Source organism: Mauremys reevesii, linkage group 5 (assembly GCF_016161935.1).
Source record: "Mauremys reevesii isolate NIE-2019 linkage group 5, ASM1616193v1, whole genome shotgun sequence".
NCBI lineage: Eukaryota > Metazoa > Chordata > Testudines > Geoemydidae > Mauremys > Mauremys reevesii.
The window spans coordinates 98,069,665-98,097,204 of record NC_052627.1 but is presented as its reverse complement, the minus strand read 5'-3'; the positions used below and the strand labels follow the sequence as shown (position 1 = coordinate 98,097,204).

Below are 27,540 nucleotides of genomic sequence, written 5' to 3'. Positions count from 1 at the left end.
AAATGGATTCACTTGAAATTTATGAACTGGCATGCCTAGGGACTCTTTGTAATAGTTAATGTCAGTTTGTTCTCAAGAGCTTCAGGTCATTCATAGAGATATGCCAGCAATATTCTACACTGCAAAATCACAAACAAATTTATGGTCGGACTTTCAGAGATGTTGACAATTTTTACTGGACTATTTTTTATTTATTTTATTGAACATTTTTTATTGAAGTGCAGATGCTCAGATCGCTTGAAAAATCACACCACTGCTGTATACTCCAGTAATATAATCTTGCCACACTTATGTTCTGAAATCAGTTTGGTACACACTGACATCTCTTTGTACAGTAGTCCTTTTAGTTCCTGGAAAGCCACTCCTTTTTGTCACCTAGTAACTTTTTAATAGTCAACATCAAGCTCAGAGTTTCAGAGCTAGGTACTTGATTTTTCAGTAGGACTAGGATGCAACATTTTTCTTATGCCCTGATTAAGTTACAAACAGAAGCTACAATATTTTGGAAGTGTTCTGAATGTGAGAAGTTACAATAATATTTTCTATATTTAAAAATGGAAGTAGCTGAATGTAAGATAACACCTGGTACAGTTAAACCAAGTCAAGTACTGGAACAGATTTGGCATCTAAACCTAATGATAAGAGAAACACTTCTAAAGAGTGATCTTCAAGATAATGAAGCTACAGCAGAGTATGTGCCTAGATTGATCTTTCTCATGCAACAGCTCAGCAGTTCCCTCAGCCAACAGTTACAACACAATACAGAGATCCTACAAGACACCTGCCAGCTATTGAATACTCTTCAGAACAAACACAAGCAACTGGTTTCAAGGCAAGGCAAGTAAAGATGAGTTTAACATAAAGAGAATGTATTTCATATATAATAAGACAAATTTTGCCCTCTGACACTCATGTGAAGTCATATTTTACATTCATTGGAACTTCAATATTTGTTCTTTCAGTAGAATATATTTTACTTTTTTTTCTCTCAGTGTATTTTTCTGAAGAGATAGTGAGCTAAAAAAAGGTTTCTATGTAGAATAATAAACTAAACTTAATTAATATAAAGTTTCCTTGTCTATATTGTTTTGCATTATGATTTGTATTAAAAAAAAACCAAAAACTAAGGGCTAATTCTTGGCTCTTCTGCCCTCTGGTCCTGCACAGCTCAAGCAAACCAGAAGGTCTTCCTCCAATCTTTCCTGAGGAAACTAAATTACTCTAGATTTTTCCCTTCTTAATGCACTGTTAAACTAGTCTGCTAATAGTATTTAATTACACAAATTCACATTTAATGGGTCAATTATGTGATTTAGTGTGGGATTCACATTAAAAATAGTTTCCTGAACAAAGGATAGCATGGTTTTGCAAACCAAAAGTCTCCCAAAAATCCAACCACATCAAGAATATTTAGCAAAATGTAGCAGAAAAATACAATTTCTGCATTAAATAATATTTTAGTTTAGCACACCAGGATTAAGAAACAGAGATATAATTTCCTGACTCAGCTCTTCAGCTATGCCTGTACTTATGAGTCGTAGCACTATGGTTTTTGTAAGATATCCAAGATCATACAAGAGCTTTCTAGTGAGAAAAGACCTGCTGGCAATTTGGTTTTTCCCCAACTATGTCTATGTGATCTGTATTAGCTACTTTTCATTCATTCAGAACTCTCTGATTCTCTTTGTCCAAAAAGATTCTTTTCCAAAGTCTCTCTCTTTCAGATAAAACAATGAGTTAGTTAAGAAGTTAGGAGACACTTAAACATAGACTGCCACTGTATTCTGAAACTGGGTTATCTCAGGTCAGAAAAACAAGGAAAGCATAGTCCTTAAAGTGATCACATGCTTTAAAAAAAATGCACAGAAGGAAATTTTAAGGTTAACATTGTAACAACACGTGGAAAGGCTCTTTTAATACAATGTTGGTGAATAGTCTAAAATTACTATGCATTGATATGGTTCAGCTTTTAAACACATACATGTCAGGAAATTCAAAGGTACATAGGATAGGCAAACCTCAGTTTTCAGAATGGCTCAAGAATATATGAAAAAAATGGAATTGGGGAAAATTGAAAATTTCAAATAAAAATCTACATTTTTATTTCCAAATTTCAGGTAAAGGGAGTTTATATGTAATATCCATGGCATCTGTAGCAATATTTTGTATTACTATATCTAGTGCCAGCTTTAAAGCCTTAATATGCATGTTCACTGTACATAAACTCACATGTAGGCTGTAAGGAAAAATATGAGACAAATTTAAGGTGAAATGGCTTAATGGCTGCAACTTTATTTAGCAAATAACACACAAATTGAAACCACAGTTTCTGCTGTAGTGGGCAACCATGGTGATGTTTTTGTAATATCCTTATTCTCTGGATCCTATTTATAGTATTAGGTAACAGTTTGGTCACTTAAATATTTTTAAGATTGCTCAATAGGTTTTGCGAGCCTTGTCGGGTGATACAAGCAGTATTAACTCTTTGCTTAAACCCCTGAAGTGAGTTTGTATCCTGCTACTGCTCCCCTTCTCTGTAACGCCAAGTGGATCTCAGGCCTGGTCTACACTAAGGGGGGGGGGTCGAACTAGGTGCTATTCGCGTAGCTGAAGTCGAAGTACCTTAGTTCGGGCTACTCACCCGTCCAGACGCTGCGGGAACGAAGTCCGCGGCTCCCCCGTCGACTCCGCCACCGCCACTCGCTCCGGTGGAGTTCCGGAGTCGATGGGAGCGCGTCCGGAGTTCGAACTATCGCGTCTAGATTAGATGCGATAGTTCGAACTCCGAGAAGTCGAACGCCGCCCGTCGACCCGGCAGGTAAGTGTAAACCGACCCTCAGATGCAACTGGAAACATCTTCCTCATAGCCCCTTTATCCATCCATCCATCCATTCTGGAATCCCTCTCTCCATACACTTAGGATCCAAAATGTAGATTCCCCCACATATGGTACCAGATGCACCCATATACATGTATCTGATGTGTGAGAGAGATTATGATGAATTTAAATTAAAAAATCCCATAATTTAATTGCATGTTGTCAGCAATTTTCACAAGTGGGTGAGGGAGAGGCATACACCTTAGCTTTTCAGGTGCTTTTTTTGTAGCCTACTCTGAGGGTTGAGAAAGTATTGGACAAAGAGTGGAAGGGATGGAGCACATCCCCCACTGCCTTTCTTATTCTGTTTTACCTCAAATACAACAGGCATTTTTACCCTAGTAGGGCATCTTGAAACCACACTTGAACTCCTTCCATATCATGTTCCTGAGATGACCATTGGGATATTCTCAGAATGATTGCCCCAAAACTGACAATTTAGTCAGTGTAGGATCCTTTTCTTGGTATTAATTTTTAATTGTTGTGAGTTATAGTATGAACTGATTTTTTTTTACATATGGTAGAAGTGCTTAGAGCTCTAAGACTAGACACTTACATTACAAATCAAAATACATATAAATAAAATCACTTTTTTCTGTTATAAATGGACAGAATACCTGACCTTTACATATTGGCTGAGTTGCAGTTGCAGATATTGCAGGGGCATTGGGTCAGGAATAAGTTGTGCCTCTGGCTGTTGGTGTGTTGATCAGGGCCGCCCAGAGGGGGGGCAAGAGGGGCAATTTGCCCTAGGCCCCAGGCCCCGTAGGGACCCCCACAAGAGTTTTTCGGGGCCCCTAGAGTGGGGTCCTTCACTCGGTCCGGGGGGCCCGGAAAACTCTTGAGAGGCCGGGCCCCGGAGCTTCTTCTGCTCCCGGTCTTCGTCAGCAGGAAGTCCTTCCGAATTACCGCCGAAGCAGGACCCGCCGCCGAAGTGCAGCTCGGTCTTCGGCGGTAATTCAGTGGCGGGTGGCCCTTCCGTTCCGGGACCTGCCACGGAAGTGCCCCGAAGACCCGCGGCGGGGGCCCCCCGCTGCCGAATTCCCACCGAAAACCGGGCTGCACTTCAGCGGCAGGTCCCGCTTCGGCGGTAATTTGGTGGTGGGGGGGCCCCCGCCGCAGGTCTTCGGGGCACTTCGGCAGCGGGTCCCAGAACGGAAGGGCCCCCTGCTGCCGAAGACCCCAGGCCCCTGGAATCCTCTGGGCGGCCCTGGTGTTGATGGGCTGGAAATGGCTAGTGTAGATAATGAAGTAGGGACCATAGGCGTCGACTCAGTGGGTGCTTTGGGGCTGGAGCACCCACAGGGAAAAATTAGTGGGTGCTCTGCATCCACTGGCAGCCAAGCTCCCCTCACCCCCAGCACTTCCTTCTCCTCCTCCTCCCACTCTGAGTGTGCCGTGTCCCCACCTATCTCCCAGTGTTTCCCACTCAACCACCGCCAAACAGCTGTTTGGCAACTTTAGCATGCTCCCGGAGGGAGGGGGAAGAGCAGGAAAGAGGCACACTCAGGGGAGGAGGCGGGGAAGAGGCGGGCCCAGGGCAGGATTTGGGGAAGGAGTTGGAATGTGGGCAGGGCAGGAATGGGAACAGGCAGGGCAGGGCCTCATGGAAGGGGTGGAGTGGGGGCAGGACCGGGGGCGGGGGGGGGTCAAGCACTCAAGGGAAAGTGGGGAAGTCGGGGACAGGTACAGGAGAATAGGACTTTATTCTAAATGAAGTCCCTTTTCAGGCCAGAATGGTATAGAGATATTTAGGGACATTTTGGGATTCCCTTTGTTACCTTACCAAGTATATTCTAGCTGGTCCATAAGGTGAGATCTTGAATGGATTATGTTTACTGTACAAACCATGCACTAAATTCTTCTAGTAAATCTGTAAATGCAAAGTATTTCTAATGAAGACAGTGGAATTGCTCAGATTTACATTCGTAAACAACATGCAAATTTAGCCCCATAATGGCACATACTTGAGCCAGTAAGGGTGCATGCAGATCATGCTATATGCACTCTTTCATTTCTTTATTTTGCAGCTATTTTTTCCACATTATGAAAGCATTCATTCTTTATTGAAATCTACATTTTTGAAGTGTGAAATCTCAGTTCCAAGCCATTTTAGAGTTGCTAGAGTGAAAAAAATGCATCTGCACAATTTTTTTCCAACTTCAGCAATACAAAATATATACTTTTCATACTCTGGTAATTGAACAAACATTAAATACATTTTCTTTGGATCTTTCAAATGTTAATTCCTTGGCTGAGTACAAATATAAAAAACATTCTTCCAAAATGTAATTTTTGGATATAAGCCACTGAAAACGAGAACTGAAAGGTAAGGCCCATCTAATCTATAGCATCACACCAATAACATCATCATATAATACAATTATTTTTCATGTAGAAAAAAATAAGGTATTGATTTACCCAGACAGCTTACTCATTAGGTGTGAAAAAAGGAGCAGTGAATGTGAGTCATTGGATTCTATTCAGAAGAGAATCACCCTATTTGGTGTCCTTTCCTTCTCTCTCTCTCAATCTTTTGCAAGTGGTAAATGTTGCATATGGTGTTTCATCTCTATCGCTTTTTTTATTTGTATTGACTTGCACTGGATTTAACCTCAAAAACAAGCCTGTGAGTATCACACAGTAGTGAACAGAAATATGCTGAGAAATGCTCTTAGAGGTTTGTAATGCATCTAATAAATGAAGAGAGACAGTTCCAAAACTCTCCATTTGCTACAAAGTTGACAGCAAAAGGCTTGAGGGTTGCTATAAAAGTAATACGTCTACAATCCTTGAACATTTTTCTTTGCAAGTATTTTCAGGAAAGGGCATAAGACAAGACAAATCAGGAAAATAAAATAATCCATTTTTCTTATAAGGTCACATTGTGACAGATATGGCAATTTCCCGTGGTGTGCTTGGGAGGCCTTACTGAATTAAGTTTATGTATCTTTGGAGTCCATTGTGTTACATGCATGGTTTATGTATTATTGTGGGCTGGGACTGTATGTAACCTCTCGAGGGATGGAATTGTGACACATGTGAGACCCGGGGGTTCAAAAGACTGTATTGAACAATGTGCCGGAGAATGTACTTTTGGAACAAAAAGTGTTAAGTGGTTTTCCTGGTGAATTCCTAATGGGAGGTGAATGCAAATTCCTCACTTCTGGTTATTAAAAAATACCCATCCCTTTGAAGCTATGCCCTGAGGAGTGGGCCATTGTCTATTGATTGTCTTGTATATGAGGCCAAGATCTAAGGCCCAAGGTTTAACTGGGGAATACCTAATGGGAGTAGAATGTAAATCCCCCACCTCCAGTTATGCCAAAAAAACCCAACAAATCAAACCCACCCTTTTGAAACTATGCCCTGAGGAGTGGGCCATTGTCTGCTGATCACCTTATACATGAAGTCAGAAAGGCCCAAGTTGTGCAAAGGAAAGACTGAACTATTCATGGTTGTTCGGATTCTGAATCTGAGAAAGTTCTGAACTTCTAATCACAAGGAAGACCCAGTTATGAGTTTTGAAGGACTGACACCTGCCAGAACTCGAGACTTGAGCTGGTGTGATAAGCTTTTTATCACCTCTCTTGGGTAGAGACACACATCTCTCTCCCTCTTGACAGGGGCTTTTCCAGGCTGCAAAGTTCCTTGCCAACACTGTGATATTCCCAGCAAGCCAGACTGCCTAAACAAAGCAGCACCCATGCTTTATTTTCTCTCTAGAGGCTATGAACAGCATAATCACCCTCAGTTACAAGTTACCATACAGCTCTCTATAAGCAAGCACATTTATTCTTAAGGTGAAAGAATATCGGTCCCAGGATATTAGAGACACAAGGTGGGTGAGGTAATATCTTTTATTGGACTAACTTCTGTTGGTGAGAGAGAGAAGCTTTTGAGGCACACAGAGCTCTTTTTAAGGTCTCAGAGTACCTTTCTCAGACCTGAAGAAGATCTCTGTGGGACTCAGAAACTTGTCTCTCTCACCAATAGAAGTTGGTCGAGTAAAATGTATTACTTCAGCATGTTGTATCTCTTGTGTATGTATTGACTTTTTTTGCACACTATCACTAATATTTCACAGTGACATTCAATTAATTACATTTTTTCTAGAGATCATCACTCTTGTGAGTTGTCTTCAAAAAATAAATGAACTCTTTCTGGATACAGTTACACATCTTCAAGAGGCAAAAAACAAATTTTATGATATTAGATGCAGACATGATGATAAATCTCAATCCCAAATTGTTCAAGATGTTTTCAATGAAATAGTTGTGTGTGAAGAAGAAGAGACACATTCTGGGAAAGTATCTGCTGGTGTAAGTCAGCCACTCCAGGTAACTTCTCCCATGAATGAAAGGAAAAGTCCAAACATTCACCAAGTCCAGCCAAGTGAAAACAAAACAGTGGAAAAAGAAACTGCTATATCATTAAGTGAAAAAAATCCTGATCAAGAACGGGCAGTAAGCAGAGACCTCCCAAAGCTAATGGAAAATGAAGATCACAAGCTACTACAGAGTTCACATACAGAGCAAAAAGATTACAACAGAAAGGAGGAAAGTCATGGAGCAGGGTCTTATAATAAGAAATGCCCAAACAGAGCTTTTCAAGAAGTTCCCGGGAGCAATGGAGATGATATAATTGTATCTGGAAAGTCCAAAGATATCTGTGATAGATCTGTAATTAATCTTTCTGATCAAGAACAGGCAGTAAGTGAAGAACCCCCAACTCAGATGGAATATGAAGATCACAAACCAACAGAGAATTCATGTGAAGAAGAAAAAGATGACAACAAAAAGAAGGAAATTTATGAGATTACTGGGAGCAACAGAAAAAATACAATTGAGTCTACAAGGTTGGAGAATATATGGAATACACCTGCCATGAATCTTTCAACAAATGATTCAGAAAAAGTGGAAAGATCAAGTCCCTGGATGAACAAAGAGTAAGTATGCAAAAGTTGACTATTAGTAAACACACCTCTGCATACACTCCAGCCATTGGCGATGCATAAAGGGCAGTTCACCCTTTAGTATGGACACTTAATAAAAATGTAACCCTGCACTGAAGATTTTAATGTAGCTTCCTGAAATCTTGAGCACATAAAGGGTCAGATTCAAAACTTATTGAAATCAGTAGAAAGATTTCATTGATTGATGTCAATGAGCTTTGGATCAGGTCCCAAAATTAGGCAGCTTTCCAATAATTTGTAACAAACTTTTAATCAATGTCACTTATATTTTTCTAGGTCCTATGCACTTGTTAGTTAATGCAAGATATTACTGATGAGTTCCCTGTGTTTTATAAAAAATGAAAAGATAGGTGAATAATTTGGATGTATTTATTATGTAAATATATGAAATGCATACATTAATTGCTTTCTTTCTTACATAATATAGGTCAAAAAAAGAAAAGCCCAAAGAATAATACTGTGTATTTTTCTGCAGATTTCTAGCAGAAGTGAGTGGTAAGATTGAACCTGAAGTTGCCTGTTATATTACAGCACCTTCCATCACTCTAGAAAATTTAGTATGCAGGATCATCAATGACATGAGTTCCTTGGTGGTGGAAGATTCTGAGGAGCTGGTCAGCAATGTTATCAGTGTTGCATGCTTAGACCATGGAAAACTAATTCCTTTTCCTATCAACATTGCAATCCCATTCACTGCACGCTACAGAGGAAATTATCGAGACATCATGGTGAAGGTGACTGATATGAACTTTCAATCAAGTTACTTAACTCCCATTTCCTTTGATGGGTGCCAGGGAAACCAGAAGGTTGGTGAATTCTTATTTGAGTATTATGAAAGGATCTATTGTGGTTGAACAGCTAAGGTTGAGTTAAATTTTGCAATTAAAGCAGTGATTAATAAGCCATGCTTTCCATCATGAATTTCATATATTGCCAAGGTTACCTAAACACAAAGACCCACATTTTCTAAGGTGACCACTACTTTTAGGTGCCTCAAAATTCAGGTGCTAATTCACTCCCCCAGAACAACCCCCAATATAGGGAGGCATAAAGGTGACCTAAAGCTCCCTGTCTTCCCCTCCTCCCTCAGGTGGCTCAGAGCATAATTTGGTTCAGTGTGGATCTTTTTCTAGACTAAATTGTATCTCTCTATCCAAGATTCCCCATGGTTGATTGGATACAAAACTCACCAATTAACATCTCTTCAGAAACATTAATTGGAGAAGTACTTTGCCCCAGAATACAGATGAGTCTACAGTTTTGTTTTGTTTTAAATGTGAGCATTTGTTTGAAGTTGACAATTCTTTGGTAAATGAAACAAAGGAGAGATTACTTTGCATTTAACCTAAAGAAGAGTAACAATTATATCTTCATACACTCACCCTCCCACTTACTAAACATAGGATGGCAACCTTGTTAATGATGCTGAGCCTTATTCACTATTGAAAGTTACCAGAGTAACACAGTAGGGAACTAGGCTGTCAAAATGGTAATAACATTTAAGTTATTTTCATTTTACTTCTCGGAATATAGTTATTTCATCCACCGAAAATGATAATCTACTAACAATTGTAGCATCCTTTTTCTCCCACAAAGGGGGCCTTTGCAGAAGTGAAAATTTGCCAGCTTGGTATTTTTTCTGTGGTGTCATGCTTAAAAAAAGAAACATTCACCATTCCAAAGAAAGGGCTCTCACAAAAGCTAAGCATGGATTCTAGAATCTCTTTCTACTACCCTCCAGAAACGTTCAGTTCTCCAGTGACCATGCAGTTAAAGGTAAGTGTGAAATATTCATATTTTATTTCGCATCATGTCCATGTCACATGAGTAGTTCCAAAGAGAAACCCATCATAATGATGAAGGCCTCCAATCAGTGTTATTACTGTGGTTCCACTGCATAGACAGCTGAGTGGCTATGGAGTGGACATTCAGAGGGACTCTGCAACCTTTATGCATAACAGTCCTGGGTTTCATGTCAACTCCAAACAGGCCAACTTGAAAGGAGGATAGGAAAGTTTTGACAGGACATCCACAACTATATGGATCCAGTGCACAAGGCGATATGTGGGTTACTGTCCATAATCCAGCTCAGAGGCAGGGATAAGAGTCAGATAGACACATGACGCTTGTCTGACATCTGCCTATGAGGGAGAGGTGGATTCCAACCCACTACAATTCTTGTAAACTTCCCCTGGAAAAAGCCTGACTACTTCAGCTTTACATGTGGATGTTTCTCCACTATGAACAAGGAAGTCAAAACTATGTGACATGGATCCTTTCATTTTAAGCATGGAGTAAGAACAGAAATACATCGTTAATTTTTACTTCACATTTTGAGACGATTAAGAAGGCCACTTACAATAAATTGTTCACTTTCATGATTAGCCTTGCTACAGAGTAGAACCCTTGAGGAATAATAATAACTTCATTAGCATAATCATGCAGACTTTCTTGCTGCTTTATATGAAAGTGTCCGATATGTATTTTGAAAGAGGTCAGTCACTTCATTTTTGAGTGGTGGCAAAAACACAGATAACATTTGTTAAAACCATTTAGTGTCATAGTAAACATATCATCTGCCGATATAAATGAAGCAGTAGCTATTTATATGCTTGCTATGTTCTGGGAAACAAGATTGTTCCAACAATAATAATTATTATAATTAAAAAATCTACACAGTGCATGAAGTCTTTGGGTCAAGCAGTGGTGTATTTTGTAGGCAAATTTTCTCTGCTCAGATACATTCCCTTTGAGCTAGTCTGGAAGTGAAAAAGAGTTATCTCCCTATAAGTCAGTGGTCCTCAAACTGTGGGGCGTGCTCCCCTAGAGGGCACAGAGGAATGTTTGGGGGGGCATGTGGTGGAGCTCTGGCCAGCCCTCGGGTGGCAGGTTGAAAGCCGCCTCGTTCTGCTCTGCCCCCAGACCAGCTCTGACCCCACCTGCAGCTCCACACTGCCTCCAGTACAGCTCTGCCCCAAGATGCAGCTCCACTATGACCCCTATTCTGACCCCAGTCCAGCTCTGATCCCAGCCGCAGTTCCACTCTGCCCTCTGCTCCACTTCACCCCTTGCTCTTCCCACTGCCCAGCTCCATTCCACCCCTAGCCCAGCTCCAATCCCTGCTCCATTCCACCCCTAACCCAGCTCCAGGCCCGGCCACTCCGCCCCCTGCTCTGCTCCCAGCCGAAGCTCCACTCCATCTCCTGCTCTGCCCCCGGCCCATCTCTGTCCCCAGCTCCACTCCATCCCCAGCTCAGCTCCAACCCCAACCACAGCTCCACTCCACAACATGCTCTGCCCCCAGCCCAGCTCTGCCCTCATTTGCTCTCTGCCTCAAAGCCAGCTCTGCCTTTAGCCCCAGCTACTCCCCCATCCCCAATTCTGCCCCCTGCTGTGCAATAATGGGGGGGGGGGGTTGCAGACAGATTCCAGTACTGGTAAAAGGGGGCGTGACAGAAAAAGTTGGGGCACCACTGCTATAAGTCCTATGCTGGGAATACCTCATTGTGTGGGTGTCCCCAGCAGGCATAGAGCCAATAAAACCTGTTCCTATTCCTTCCTCCTTGGAGTCACAAGCACAGACAGTGTTCCTAGAGTAGGGAGGTCAGGAATGGCTGGACAATGATATGCTTCAGCTATTCCTAGATAGTGTATTGCTCCTAGGGGATTATAACTAGCTGGTCCAAAGTTAGAGAACTGAAGGGCTGTTGTGCTAGGGACAGAGAATCTGGGAGATAAAACTGGCTACCTTATAGCTTCCCTGATCTGGTGCATCCAGAAAATCTGACCCTATGTTTGCAAAAATGTGTAAATAATTACTTTTAATAATAATGATATGAATACTCTTGTCCTCACCTCCATCCTTTCTCAAGCAAAATTCCCAATGTACTCAGTGAGAGTTTAATCTAAGAACCTCAAGATTTGGCCTAGCTGTAATATGTAAATGAAAACATTAACAAGTTAAATCAGAGAAGTGGCATGACTTTAAAATTCTTGGCAAATAGAATGTGTATAAAAAGAATCATAAAAATTAATATAAGAATACAGACAAAAAGGTAGTGTATAAATTCTACCTTCCATCTGAAGGAGTGGGTTTTTTACCCACGAAAGCTTATGCCCAAATAAATCTGTTAGTCTTTAAGGTACCACTGGACTCTTCATTGTTTTTGTGGATACAGACTAACACGGCTACCCCCTGATACTTGATACCTTTTAAGACAATCACACACAGTAACAGTAGTCCAAATTATTTAATTAACAGTGGCAGAAGGTTCTGATGACTCTGTTGAAAAGCACTTGGTTGTGCATATGGTAAAATGATAGAGAAAGGAAGAACCTTAGAGTTTTTCAACAGAGTTAAAGAAAAAAAATCTATATGGTCTCAATTAAAAAATGTCAAGAGATTTTGTGAAATGCAACTCTCCTCCAGTTCCTGACGTTAAACTAAAATGATTTTTTAAAAGCAATTTTGTTTTATTACTTGTAAATTAATTATTTTGTTACTTGCTATACATAGGTCCAGCCAATTGAGCCATCACTGCTTTCCATATTAAAGGCAAAATATGACATGTACCATTCAGTAGTGTCTACTAGCCCATTGGTTCATATACAGCATCCTTCATCCCAGCCATTTAACAAGTCAGTCAGTATTATTCTACCCTGTCCTCCAAATCCAGAAAAAAAGAGACCAGGAGATGCAACAGAACATGCAAGAGCGGCTAGTGCCACTGTAACCAGGGTTACAACTGCATATCATCTTCGGTAAGTGAGAACATCTACCTACAAATCCAGCAAGATCAAGATTACAAAGGAATTGCAAAAGTCCTGACTAAATAATTTTTATATTAAAATGTATTCTTCATCTTAAAGTGTTCTGAAGGTGTCCTCTTCAAAAATATAATGGGCCAGATTTTCAACTGATGTAAAACAGCATAGCTCCATTTTCTTCAATGAAACCACCTTGACCTACACCAGCTGGGGAACCTCATCCAGTATTTTTAACAGAAGATGGGGGGAAAACTGAGACATTTATAGCCAAGAAGAATGTAGCTGTTTTCATTTTATTTAACACCAGATTTTGCCACCTTGACTCACATTGAGTAGTATCTTACTCCATGTGTAGTCCAGAATATAACTCAATTTGAGTCAGGGTGGCAAAATTTGATTCTTAATGTGTAGCTACAGTCATGTCCAGGATTCACCCTTCATTGCTGTACACATCTGATTTTATTTCCTAGCAGAACAAACCAAAGAAAGCCACTCACTCTAAGTCTTCTTGTTTCCTACTCTATGCTTCTTCATGGCCATTAATGACATCAAGTACAATGTGAAACTTATAGTCCAAAGCACAAAAGAATCAATATTTCCAGCTGCCCAGGACAGCAACCTTATAATGGGCAAGTGGCCAGCCTGGTCTCCAGGCTCTGCTCTAAAAGGTCAGAAGGTTACATGGGTCAAGAGTTCCAAAACCTAGTAATTTTTTGTGTGCCTTAATTTCACGGTGCCCAGCATTGCTCAGCTTGATCAGAGAGTGGCACCACAGTTCTTTCTGAAAATCAGCCCCTCCCCCTTAAAAAATAGAGGCAACTATAATCACTTGTCACTTTTGGTAATCTTGGTGACAAGTCCTAATAGTAGTTCTTAACTGGCAGGTTAATGAAGTGCTCCTGACAATGAAACCCACTTGTCTGCTTCCCTGGGTAAAGGCCTGGATAAAACCCTGTAGTAGGAACAGAAGTAGTGTGATTTCTTTTTAGGGACCGGTTGGAGGAGGTTGCTGTCAGCCTAGAAATGTTTCTCCCCTAAACCCAAGAGGTGTTTAACCCATCTTACTGATCCTTTGAAAACTGTCTTTACATGATGGAATATTATTATAAATAGGCTTCTGCACAAGCAGAGGTCTAGGTGGTAAAGGGAGTAACTTCCTATTTTTTCCTTCTGGAAACCTCCTTAGATCACTTTATTTAAAAGGATTAAGTCTCATTCTAATCCTGTGTAGACCCTCATCATAGATCCACCCTGTGATTTGGCAAGGTTGGTCATCACTGCTTGTAGGAAGTTCCAGACTAATATCCTGAACCAGGGATGTTGGATGGTGCACAAATGCTTGCATCTCATCTTCCCACACTTAGCAATGCTGTCAGCCTAGAGCTATGTAAACTACATGACTTCAACTTCAGAAGTACTTGAATTTATGCTGGTTCTAATTTGAAGTGTGCCTGTAACATGGATTCTGTTCTTTGAAAACCCAGGATATTTCATTACTTCAGTTAGTACAAATATACCTGTAATGCAGAGCAGAAAGAGAGTGCTCTGTACAAAACAGGGGTCAAACTAAAATGTCTCAAACAATTTAACGTGGCTGAATAACTTGATTCAGTCGCCTAATAATAGTGAGCCACATAGTTTTAAGCTTTTCTGCTCCTATACAGAACATTGTGTTCGAAGCCTGGACTAACACAAAATAAAACAAACTGCAACTTATTTTCACATATTCCTTGTCCTTTGAACCATTTTATGTTTAACCAATAAATGTCTTAGAACTCTTTAAAGCATAAGCTTCTACCGCACACATAATGTAGAGCAGAAACAGACTCAGGGTCTATACAAAACAGGGTTCAAACTAAACTAAAACACCTGAGGGACACAGGTGTGTGTGTGTATGTGTGTGGTGGGGGGCAGTTTGTCCAAAAAGCTCAACTACTGAACTTATGTCTCCATGAAACACTGTGCAGCATCTATGTAATCTTGATTCAAACTCTTTTGCTTTCTTTGGATATCTGCAAAATTTCTCAGGCCATTTTTAGAGTGTATTTAGGTTTTTTTCAGAACACCTGATTTCCCACAGCTCTAGCTGAAGTCCATAGGAGGTGAAGGAGCTCAGCTTTTTTGAAAATCGGGCCCTTAAAGGTCAAGTTTTGTTCAGAGGGATAGGCTGGGTGGAGGAAATCACATTGTGGTTTTTTTGTGACCCAGAATGAGTCTGTCCCATGTGATCAGATTGTTCACTCCAGTTCAGAAGAAACTATTTTAATTTTGTTCTTTCTTGATAAGTGGCCTTTCTGCTGAGGTCTCTGATCTAGCTGAACAAGTCAGAAATAAACCATATCTCCTAGCTGCTGTGTTTCTCTGGCTCCGATAGACAGCATCTTAGTGTGCTATTGCCTGTAATTTCCCCACTTGTTGTTAACTGTCTTATTATGAGTTTATATTTTGGTTCACATAACAACTATAACTAGTTTTGGAAGGCTAGTTTTATTTTCTCCAAGATCAGATTTTTGGTTTTGCACAGTGCTAAAGCATACTTCCACTTCTGGTGAATCAGAGCAAATCAGATGACCCTATCAAAAGCAAACCTAGATATAAGTTTTGCTCAATATTAGACTATAGGTTAACTACATTCATTTGGACATGAACCTTTCCAAGACTACAGAGCCTGAGTATACCTGGAAACCAGTCCATACATGCCATTTTCTAGACGCAGTTTTTCAGTAAGAGACAAACCGTCCCAGATGGTCTGCAGTAGGCAGGTTAAAGAGAAGGGAAAAGACACTGCTACAACACAAGTATTTAATATCCACAGAGCTTTATTTTAACCTTTGTAATGATTTCTCATGTCTTGTGGTTGTCCAGGGCAATGAGTGCCTCAGTGAGAAAACATGGAGAGAATCTCGGTGAATCCTTGAAAGTATTGGGTTACAGAAGCAAAGAAGAGGAGTGGGTTGTGCTTGATGATGTTATTGTGCGGAATGCACGGAACGGACTTGTATCATTTGAAGTAGATGAGTATCTAGAAAGGTAACATATAAATAATTGAAAGAAATGTAGGTAAAATATTCATATCCAAACAAATTGATGAATGGGAAATTACTAGAGTTGAGAAATCATTCACTAAGAATTATTTTGCTTGCCAGAATTTGGCTCTTCCAGTCTGTAAATGTTTCATGAGATACTGATGACTTTCTTAGATTTGTATGTTATGAATAATTATGCCAAAATTTTTATTTTGGTAAATAATTTTTCATCTGCATATTGTGCACAAACATAACAGAATGAACTTGACATTTGAAATTTGAGTTATAGCAATTAATTTTGATTGGAAAGTGTGTGTGTTTCTGCTCCCTGATTGGATGAGTATAACTCTCAGTTTTAAGATTTGATGTTGACGTATATTCTCTAGTATTCACTTAAAATTCTCTGTTTATGTAAAGATTCTGCCAACAAACTTTGTATGATAGATGATGCCTGGGAACGAAAACAACATGAGTCTAACCACAGTTGATGCAAATGCATTTAAACCGTACAAAACTCAATTTGTGATTTGTTTTCCCCAGAATTTATGCACATGACTTCATAAATATTGGGCTTAGTGCTGCAATCTTTATGCAGGATAAACCCCTATTGATGTCTATGGGAGTTCTGCAAAAATAAGGTCTGTGTTCTCAAAGCCTTGAACATTAGAATAAAGACCTTATTCTGTTGAACTGGGAAGTTTTTGAGAGTATGCTGAAAGTGCAGATTACTATGTACATGTGCAGCAATTACCTCCGTCATTCACTGTAGTTTATTACTGTATGATTTTGAAAGCAAAATAGAGGAGTTTGTGATATTCCCTAACACATGAACACCTAACACTTAAGTTTCATACAAGTAGCGGCAAGTTGTGTATCTTACTCGTGTCAAATATCCAGATTCACATCTGAGTCTGTTGTTAGAGAGGCTCATCTTGTATCTTGCATTATTGTTCCATCCAGCTAAATAATCTAAATGGCTCTAGAAGTTAAAAGCTCTGTAAACACGTCAGGAAGAAACATGGGGGGGAAAAACAGTTCTCTACATACTGAATCATAAATATATTGCTATTAAAATATGTATCAAATTGCCTCAGTTTCATCACATCTTAAAAATATAAAATGAAACTAATATATACATTCATATAGTTTTAAATACTTATTTAAAATCTTTAATTTAGTATGATATAAAGGTCTGAAATGAGACTGCTTTTGTATTTATCCTCTCTAACGTACATACTATATTTTGTAATTACAATATAGTTAATCAAATATGAGTATATATATTTCAGCTGAAGATCCTACATACTATGTTAGTCATCATTTCTATAAAATTTTTGATACACATTAATTTTACTTCCCTCAAAACCCCCTAGTTATCTCTTATTCCAATTACAATATTTTGATTCATCAGCTGGATTTTGAGTCTTTATGAGAACGGAAATAACATAGGGATTAACATACCTGAACTGACCACTGAGAATTTATTCTAATATTCTGTGTAACAGTAGTCAATGCCATTGGTGGATGTTTCAGATGAAAGTATAACCTTCCCATTACAACCAAGAACATTTAGTTATTCAATACTGTATTGTAAGAGAGCGAGAACATTTTTCCTGCCCCCAAGCTTGTGGTTATCTTACGCCCTGCAGCATGAGTTATTCATATACATATCTAGCCTTTATATTTTGTTTTAACTCAATAATATCCTCTGGCAACAAGGTCCAAAAGGTACACAGCACAAAAGACATTTCATTTCCCTTTCAAATGTACTACTAAAAGGCCCAGTTATTTTGTTGAAAGTCAATAGGACTTAGGATAAGTGCCAAACTCACAACTGAAAATTTTACCTATGGCCTTTAGTGGGAGAAAAATTATGTACAACAGGGAAATGTTTCAATAAAGCTTTCAGTCCTGAACAGCTTGACTCTTGGCCTGATGTCATACCCCAGAAAACTAATCTGAGTATTTTTTTCCTACCTTGAGGAGGAAAAATGGTCCTCAGTTATCTGAACCACTGTATTATCTTGCTTGATAAGTTGCAAAAGGTAAATAAAACTATTTATTGTTCAATAAAGAATTAAGCAGCACCTCAGGGACTACTTATTTTCTTCTCTCTTCTTTTCTTGTTAATGCAGCTTTATTGTCATTCGCCTCTCATTTGCCATGGACAATACACATCTAGTTCTGTTTATCCAGGCTCTGGAGGAAGCCATTCGCAGCACCATGGCTAATGTCGTACTATATCGGAAAAAAGAAAACCCTCATAGAATAGTTGTTTTACTGGTTCTGTCCAAAGAACTGAACTGGGAGCTGCAAAGCCTGCATGAGGAGGGATACTTTGGTCCTCCAGAACCAACGCAACAGTTTCAACTAAGAGAAGGAGAGCAGATTCATTTTAGATTTACTGGCAACATATTTGCCTCAGGTAAACTGACCATTTCTTGTACATAAATACAATCAAGTGAACAAATCTGATATATAAACCTTTGTCTTGCTTCCAGCTGTTGCAAATAGCAAGCTTGCATTTAGGTAATTATTTGAAATGGCACACATAAGTGTTCTCATTCAATCCTTATCTTTTGTAAACTTGTAATTTGATAGGCAGCCACTCCACTACGATTACATGAAAAGAAGTTCATATGGTGAAATCCTGGCCCACTTGACGTTAATTGGTATTTTGTCAATTCCTTCAATAGGGCCATTATTTTACCCATAGCCCTCCCTTTCCTACTAATCTCCTTTCTTGGTCGTTTTAAGAACATCTCATTTGGGTTAAATGGATTTTAAATAAAAAAGGACAGATTCTGATCATTTACATCAGGGTAAATCTGGAGTAACTCAATTGACTTTAATGGATAGTGGCATCTAGGGCATACTAATACTGTTGCTGGTGGCCCTCTGACTTAATTAATGTGATGATGGCCTATTGTTTAGAAATTTCACAAGTGCTCACGATTGGTCTAACTACTGTCATTCACTATTGAAGTGGTAAGAACTATTCACTGCAGCGGGAGCAGAGGTAGCTCAACACTAAGCACTTTTGAAAATCCTACCAAAAATATTTATGCTTTTCTTTGCCAGGTTTTAAAATGAATGATGAGTGTGTTGTTTACCATCTTCAGAGGTCACATTGTAAGACAACCCTGGAAAAAGCATACTGACAAATTTGGGAGGGTGGGTTCGGGAGATGGAGAGAATGTGGGCTGAAGGAGTTTGCACCAGTGTGCAAGGAAACTGTCTCCTGTTTTTTAATTCCTCCTGGGTTCCATCCAGGGGCGGCTCTACAAATCACGCTGCCCCAAGCAGCGCGGAGCGCGCCGCCCGCCTTTCCCCCCCCCGCGGCCGGTCCCCCTTCCCCGGGGCTCGCTTCCTCCTGCATGCCGCCGCAGCGGCGGGTCCCCGGAGCCGGGGACCAGCGGACCTGCGCGGTCATGCTCCGGCGGGAGCTCGGGGGAAGGGCGAACGCCGGGACCCCCGGCCGCGCGCCTGTCGTTCGGGCTCCGGCTCGGTGGCCCCGCCGCACCTGCCACATGAGCGCAATGCAGAGCTCAACCCGCCCCCAGCCCGCCTGGCCGCCGGCGCCTGCGCCGCGCGGCTTTGCGCGCCGGGGTCCCTGGTTCCATCATCAATTTTCCCTCCCAACTGGAACATCCTGAAGTGCCCTGAACTTTGACCAGATGCTCACCTCAAAAAGTGTAACATTTAACAAAATAGCACACATTGTTTCCTAGAGCCTTAGATACAATATCTTCTGCTTGTACTAAATTCATTGTCAACATGACTTTCATTTCTTGTCTCTCCATGGTTTGTATTTCATTAATTTTATCATTCCTGTGCACTGCTTTTCAATCAGCAGCACATCTCTCCTTAGAGGCACTTTGAGGCCGCTAACTGCAAAGCTAATGTAACTGTTAATGTAAATGGCCAGGAAAGTTTAGCTGTTGCTCTGTGTTTCATACTTATGTCCCAATCCTGAAAACAATTTTATTTGTATAAGTCCTATTGACTTTTCTTGCTCCCCAAAAGATTTTGTGTTTATATTCCATAAAATCAGACATTAAAACTAAGAAATACATCTTTTTATACTGAATACAGATGATGGGAAGAATTTTGGAAAAGTCTACAGGCTTATTTTTCATTCACAAAGAAAGCCCAGACTGGAGCTCCAACTCAAAGAAGTGGATGAATTTGGTAACTACAGCTCACCTCATTACAAGGGAACTGCAGTATTTTACAAAATGACCAGAGAAACAATAGCCAAGAACTGGGATCAACCTCTTCTGCCTGCTGACTATCAGGATCAGTCACCTTTATGCAAGTTAGCACTAACCTTACCAAAGGTAAGTTCCACAACTCCTTACTATTTGAAGTCTCTCTCTTCCAGACATTTTTACGAGATTGATATATCCTTTCTCAGTAAGGATCCTAATTTGCTTTACAAAACTACAGTCAGACACAGGAATAATCCACCTATAAAATGTCGCTGCTGAGGGCAGGGTTGAAACATAGTAGCTTTTTCACCTTGCATAGCACCACCAGATATTAATTTAGGACTGGAAATAAAGAATTTCATCCAACTGAAATTGTGGGGACAATGTAATTCCCCAGTTGAAGTTTATCCAGGATACTGCAATTCACCTCCTTCCCCCTGCTCTCCAAAATATACCATAGAATGACTACAAGTGGTCAGTATTGGAAGTTACTATTAAATATATAGGGGCTAGATCATGCCTTTAAGGCAGAGACCAGTGTTTGGGAAGGTGCAGAGCCACAATTTCAGGGGGAGCTCAGGGAAGAATTTAGACTACCCATTTTCCTTAAGTATCCATAGATATACTGTCATCTTTGAACCTGAATACTTCATCCCCTTGCATGCCCGGTAAGTCTCTATAACTTTGTCATGTGTGTTATTGGCTTGTCTCCATCTTGAAGACATGCATACAATTTTCAATAATTTTCTCTCACTTTGACCATTGAAAGGTCACTCTGTTGCCTCCTCAAGACCCAGATCTCCAGGCTCTAAGGTACAAAGAAATGACAATTGACCTCCAATACCAATATTGTATCACCTTCAGCCTGAAACATCTTTACTCCATCTCCCAATTTATTACAGAACTCTTCTGTTTGATTTTAAAATCCTCCCCAGATTTGCTGCAAGACCTTGTGAACCATGTTGTAAACTGCCACAGCTCCATCAAAGTCAAGGCCAATTTACATCAGCTGTCAATGTCTCCATTTCTCATTGTATTCCTCCCACTTTTATAGCACTAGTCTCCCACCATTGTCCCTTTCCATAGTTTCACCACTCTTGCTACGAGTCCCTTTTCTGCAGATCTGAAACAGCCTCTTTTGCTGTTGTTTCCCCATTACCATACTCTTTATTTCTCTCTCCCTCTGCTATTTTTTCTATCTAAAAGGTTGAAACTGAATGATTAAGTTGTGTACATTTCTGCACCAGGATATATTTCACTTAAATAAAACCTAATACAAAATTCTGTTATAAGACAATATACTCCTTTGCCTTTAAAAAAAAACAAAAACTTTTCAGCAAAGTTAGCCATCCTTCAGAGCTATCTACAACAGTGATATGTGGCACTTCCCTGGAGAGTCAAAGGGGATGCTTAAAGAAAATCTATTTCTTTGGACCCAGGCTTCACTTTGTTTCCTTCCCTTCCTCCCCTAATTCTGTGGTTTATTCCATCTTCTTTCATTTTGGTGCATAATAAGAATCATATTATGTATGGCATGGGATGGTACTTGCAGTAACCTGCATTTGCACCTATCAGGTGCCTCAGCTTTGCTTTGGTACTTAATCACCTGCCAAGGCCTTTTATTGCTTTCTGTATTCTATTGCAAAGACCATTAGCCCTTAAATGTCCTGGTGGGACTTTTTATCAATTTGCAGTAATTACATGTGACATTTAAATTTAAATGTATGGTCATCTTTGCTATCAATACAACCTTCTATTCCCAGTGTGGCAAGGAAGTTAAGGCTGAACTGATACTAATGGTTATGAAAGAAGCAAGCACAAGAACATTGGTAATTTGGTAGTTGCTCTGTAGTGACTGGAAAACTGTGTGCTATTATTGGAGAGACCCCCAAACCCAGTCCCTGGAAGTAAATTTTGGGAGTTCAAAATCTAGCTCCAGATGTTTAAAAATAAGCTCTCTCTTTCTGAATAATTTCAATAGAGGGGCCTAAATTGAGGTATAGAAAAACAGTCTGCTTAGAGTGGTTTCCTTAAGTAGAAGCCATTATGGGGAATTCTGGCTGAAGCAGCAAACAATTTATCCTGGAGTTCCCAGATAAACACATGCAGTAGCAGAACATCTGCCATCCTCAGAAAAGGTGCAGCCTGCTTTTCCCCCTTCCTACTTGGCCAGCAGAGCTGGCTTGTGTGGGGAGTGGAGCCATGTCCCTTTTAGGATTCTAGCAGCACAAGTCATTTAGCAGGTGCTGTATTCATTAGCCTCACTGTGGCTTGCCTTTTGCAAATGGGCACAAGTGATGGGAAAGTCTGTACAGGGCCAGCCACCATATGGCTCAAAGTGTCCTAATACTTGAGAATTCCACGTGTGTAATCAGGCTGTTTTAAATAACTCTGAAATTGCAGTGTGTACATTTATTCTACAGATTAGAATGGAATAGACCAGGAATAAGTCTGCTCCTTCCTTGCTTATTTGTAAGCATTGATGAAATGTCAGAGTTGGAGTTCTTCTGTGAATCTAGAATAAGTTAACCTTTTTTTCTACTATGCACTTGCTATATTGAATATAACAATTTCAAAATTCCCTTGAGCAAGATAGGCCTTTTTACTCTCAAAATGTGTTTCTTGATAGGAAATATATCAGACATATGTAATACATCAATCACTTCAGGGGATCAGTGCAAGCCTTGGGTTTCCAAAGAAACTTCCTCTAGATAGTGGTGATGAGTTTACTTAGGAGAGACTGAAAGGGGTCAGATTCTGCCCTGAATGAAAATACTAATATAAAAAAAGTACAGAAATGCTCACATATTTGTGGATAGTTTGCTTACATATGGCAAGATTTGCACTTCATTTTCCACCCCAAAAATGAAATGCTTCCCTATAAAAGACTACAAGTAGAAAAAAATAGCATCATAATCAGATATCTCCATGTTGCAAATATTCTTTGTGTACAGAACCGGCATCTGTTTAGAAACAGTTGGCAAGAATTGCTATTTTGAATTGCCTTCTGTCCTTCCTTTTTAACCTTAGCAAGAAAAAGAACAAATACTTGAAGTACTTTAGTTAATTCAACTTTTGTCTCTTAAAAGACATTGGTCTAAGTACAAAAGGGCAATGGGAATTTCATATGCCTGATAGTGGTAATGAAACCCTCATGAACACAGGTTTAGACTTTGGCCATGTCTACACTATAAACTAGGGTTGATGCAAGTTACATTGGTTATACTGGCACTAGAAAAGGTTCAGAGAAGGGGAATTAAAATGATTAGGGGTTTGGAATGGGTCCCATATGAGGAAAGATTAAAGAGGCTAGGACTTTTCAGCTTGGAAAAGAGGAGACTAAGGGGGGATATGATAGAGGTATATAAAATCATGAGTGATGTGGAGAAAGTGAGTAAGGAAAAGTTATTTACTTATTCCCATAATACAAGAACTAGGGGCCACCAAATGAAATGAAGGGGCAGCAGCTTTAAAACAAATAAAAGGAAGTTCTTCTTCACACAGCACACAGTCAACTTGTGGAACTCCTTGCCTGAGGAGGTTGTGAAGGCTAGAACTATAACAGCGTTTAAAAGAGAATTGGATAAATTCATGGAGGTTAAGTCCATTAATGACTATTAGCCAGGATGGGTAAGGAATGGTGTCCCTAGCTTCTGTTTGTCGGAGGGTGGGGATGGACGGCAGGAGAGATCATTTGATCATTACTCCCTCTGGGGCACCTAGCTTTGGCCACTGTCAGTAGACAGGATACTGGGCTAGATGGACCATTGGTCTGACCCAGTACAGCTGTTCTTATGTTCACATTGTCATTAAGCCACTGAAATTAGCATATCGCATGTGTACAGGCATACTTGTATCCTTGTGTCAGCACTGTACATCCACACCCAGAGTGCTTGTATTGATGCACAGTGCAGTTCACCATGGATAGGTATCCCAGTGTGCAACTTGCCAGTTTCCAGCACATAGTCTTTTAGGAAGTTTTAGCAATGAATGGTGGGGTTGAAACGAGTCACGCCGGGGTGCCTGAGACCAAGGTGTCAACTTCTCAGTGTGCAAGAGTTTCCATCCCATAATTTTCAAAACTTTTTCAAAATTCCACAAATTTGTACAGCCCTCCTCACTATCCACCATCTTTGACAGAACCATGGAGCCTGCACAGCTCTGCACTATTGTCATAAGCATTACAAGCACAGGATCTATGATCCTCCGGTATTTGCCAAGCTGCAAGAACGAATCAGCAGGGAACATGATGATTTCTTGGAGGACCAATTGCTGTGGGATATAGTGAGAACCAATTCAAGGTCATTGATGGCCTTCATGATGCAGCTGCATATGGTGGAGTGCCATTTCTGGGCCTGAGAAATGAGCACTGAATGGTGGGATTGCACTGTAATGCAGGCTTGGAATGACAAGCAGTGGCTGCAGAACTTCCAGATGCGAAAGGCCACATACCTGGATCTGCATGCCACACTCACTCCACCCTCCAGTACAGGGACACCAGCACGACAGCTGTACTAACAGTGGATCAATGGTGGCAATTGCACTGTGGAAACTTGTAATGCCTGATTACCCACTGACTGGAGCAATCAGTTTGGAGCCACTGTGGGGCTCTTATCATGCAAGTATGCAGGGCCATTAAATCAACTCTGATATGCAGGAGATACTAGATGGATTTTTAACAATAGGGATCCCAAACTTTGATGGAGTGACAGATAGCATGAACATTTCTATATTTTGGCACCAGACCACCTTGCCACAGAGTACATTAACAGAAAGGGCTACTTTTCTATGGTTATGCAAGCCTCGGTGAATCACCAGAGATGCATCACCAACATCAGGGTGAACTAGTCATGGAAAGTGCATGACACTTGTAGCTTTCTGAACAATCCTGTCTTCTTAAAGATACAAGCAGGGACTTCCCCACCCTCTTCCAACTAGCAGATGATTATTAGCAAATGTTGAAATGTTAGTCATTAGTGATCTTGGGTGACCCAGTCTATCTCTTGCTCCCCTGACTCATGAAGTCATACACAGGCCACCATGACAGCAGCAAGAAAAGATTCAGCTACAAATTCAGCAGGTGCAGAAGGAGAGTTGAATGTGCTTTTGGTAGATTGAAAGGATGCTGGCATTGTTTACTCACAAGATTTGCTCTCAGTGAAAAAATATCCCAATGGTTATAGATAACTGCTGTGTCTGCATAATGTGTGAAGCAAAAGGGGGAAAGTGGCTATCTGCTGAGTTTGAACAGCCAGACACAAGGGATATTAGAAGAATTCAATGCAGAACTATGCAGCTTAGTGAAACATTTAAGGAGCTCTTATTTTAACAATGAGCCACAATATTGCATTGTACTGTGCTGTATCAGGATTGGCTGTTTGGGAGCCTATTAGGAATTGTGTGGTGCTTGATTTATGATTATGACAGTGTGTTTGTCACTGATCCTGTGAGGTGTGTCACACTGTACAGCAACAAGTGGGTGCTTTCAAAATGGATAGGCACTCTGCAACATATGTTGTGAACTAATAAAGATGAATTATGTTCCAAATAATAGCATTTTATTCAGTAATAAGATTAGTGAAACAATCCATGGTGGCGTGCAGGGTTGTTGTAGGGTCTCCACCAAGTCTGACATGCATCTTTTTGTAAAAGTGGCAGGTCTTCAGCTTGGCACTGCATTGACAGAAGGCCTCCCTGGTCTTCTGGTATGCCTGCCTCAGTTCCTTCGCTTACAGAGCACTGCTGCTGGTCCCTGTCATATCCCTTCTTCTGCATCCCCCCCATGAGATCTGCTCATAGATGTCAACATTACTTTGGCTGGTCCAGAGCTCTGCCTGCTGAGCCACTTCTCCCCAAAGGCGCAGAAAATCCAATATCTCCTGTCTACTCCAAGTTGGAGCATGTAGCCAACAGCCAACAAGGAGGGTTGGGAAGTTGCAGAGAACAATGAAGAGCTGTTAGCTGTGCTCACCAAGCTGGGCACTTAGGAAAAGACATTTTAAAAACGTGCAGGGCTTTAAATGGGAGGGGCCTTCCAGTCTATGTGATTCCTGGGCAGTGGCGTTTACAATTGAGACCAGAGCAGTCAGTGTTGGGTATTGTGGGACACCTGTTGGAGAACTGTTAGGGTCGATATAGGAATGCGTGCACTTGTGCTGCATCAACCTCAGCACATCGACCATCAATGCTGCACAGGGAGGTGGTGTTACTATGTTATGATAATAGGGTACTTTCATTGGTGCAAAACAAATGTAAGTGTAGACACATGCACAAGTAGTCAACACAAAGCAGCTTACGTTGCTCTAACTTTGTAGTATAAACCAGGCCTGGTTTATGAGTCTGCTACTGTTCCATAGGAGGAATTCAACTGCTATGAACTGTAGACATTTGGGATTCATATTCCCAAGCATGAGGGCAGCATAGTTCATAGAGTGTTTTTGTCCTCCTTTAGTGGCTTGTCAATGTGAAGTTTGAGGCTGCTGCTATTTCCAGCTAATAGCTTTAGTTCAAGCAGTGCAGGCTTATATTTTGATTGTTTGATTCTGGATTCAGTCCCTGCTAACAACCCATCCAAGAGGCTGCAAAGAGATATGAGCCAAAGAAAGAAACACTCTTGCAATGGTTTCTGCAATGCTGAAGTTGAGTAAGCACCAGGCCTATCCTTCCACTTTGTTTTGACTAAAAGTCAAAATTGGGTTTACAATGAACGTCAATAATTTTTGTATTTTTATCAATTTGTGTCATATTCTTTTGATCTTTATATGAGATTTGGGATAGCATGGCAAAGCTAGGAAGATATTATTTGTTATTTTATAGCACCAAAAATTCTGCTAGGCATTTCACAAAATACATAAAAAACCTCAGTCCCTGCCCAGAAGAGCTTACAGGGAAGTCAGTGGGCACAGGTCAAGGGTGCAGTTAGATTCATGCCATTGAAAGTGAGGGTGACAGAGAGAAAAACAGAATGGCATACCAAAGTCTGATAATATGGATTACTCAGTTTAATATTCTAGTAGCTAAAAGGGAGATTTTGATTAGCTAAGGTGCTTTATAACCTGATCTAAAACTACTAACATGGCTAAAAAGTCTGTAGGCCAAGTTGTCATAAAATGTTTGTCCTAATTTTTAGACTCAGTGGTGTGATCCACACATTTTAATTATATGTAGGTCCTTCCCATTGATTTTGGCTTCTAAAGAACAAAAGCATCTTAATAAAACAAGTAATACTTGACAAGCAAGGATAGGTATGCATGTAAGTCAGGGGTGGGCAAACTACAGTCCACAGGCTGTACCCGACCTGCCAGCCGTTTTAATACGGCACTTGAGCTCCCACTGGGGAGTGAGGTCTGGGGCTTGCCGTGCTCCAGCGCTTCCAGAAGCATCAGGATGTCCACCCTCTGGGTCCTATGCATAGGGGCAGCAAGGGAGCTCTGCTCCACATGCTGCCCCCACCCCAAGCACTGCCCACACAGCTCCCATTGGCCAGAAACCATGGCCAACGGGAGCTACAGGGGTAGCATGCAAAAGCGCTGCCTGGCTGTGCCTCCGCCTAGGAGCCGGACAGGGGATATGCTGCTGCTTCCAGGAGCTGCTTGAGGTAAGCACTACCTGGAGCCTGCACCCCTTAGCTTCTCCCCACACCCCAACCCCCTGCCCCAGCCTGATTTCCCTGCCACCTTCCAA

The 27,540-nt window shown here is 40.7% G+C and overlaps 1 protein-coding gene across 1 annotated transcript in view; it reads left to right on the top strand.

Moving 5' to 3' along the window:
* Nucleotides 1-554: 554 nt before the first annotated feature.
* DTHD1 (death domain containing 1) overlaps nt 555-27,540 on the top strand; it is a 40,153-nt gene continuing 13,167 nt past the window's right edge. Inside the window, exons 1-8 of the mRNA XM_039541819.1 lie at nt 555-837; nt 6,995-7,826; nt 8,329-8,659; nt 9,450-9,629; nt 12,370-12,614; nt 15,486-15,650; nt 17,782-18,071; nt 19,742-19,986. Of these exons, the coding sequence (XP_039397753.1) occupies nt 555-837; nt 6,995-7,826; nt 8,329-8,659; nt 9,450-9,629; nt 12,370-12,614; nt 15,486-15,650; nt 17,782-18,071; nt 19,742-19,986 (2,571 nt within the window). The remainder of the gene's footprint in view (nt 838-6,994; nt 7,827-8,328; nt 8,660-9,449; nt 9,630-12,369; nt 12,615-15,485; nt 15,651-17,781; nt 18,072-19,741; nt 19,987-27,540) is intronic.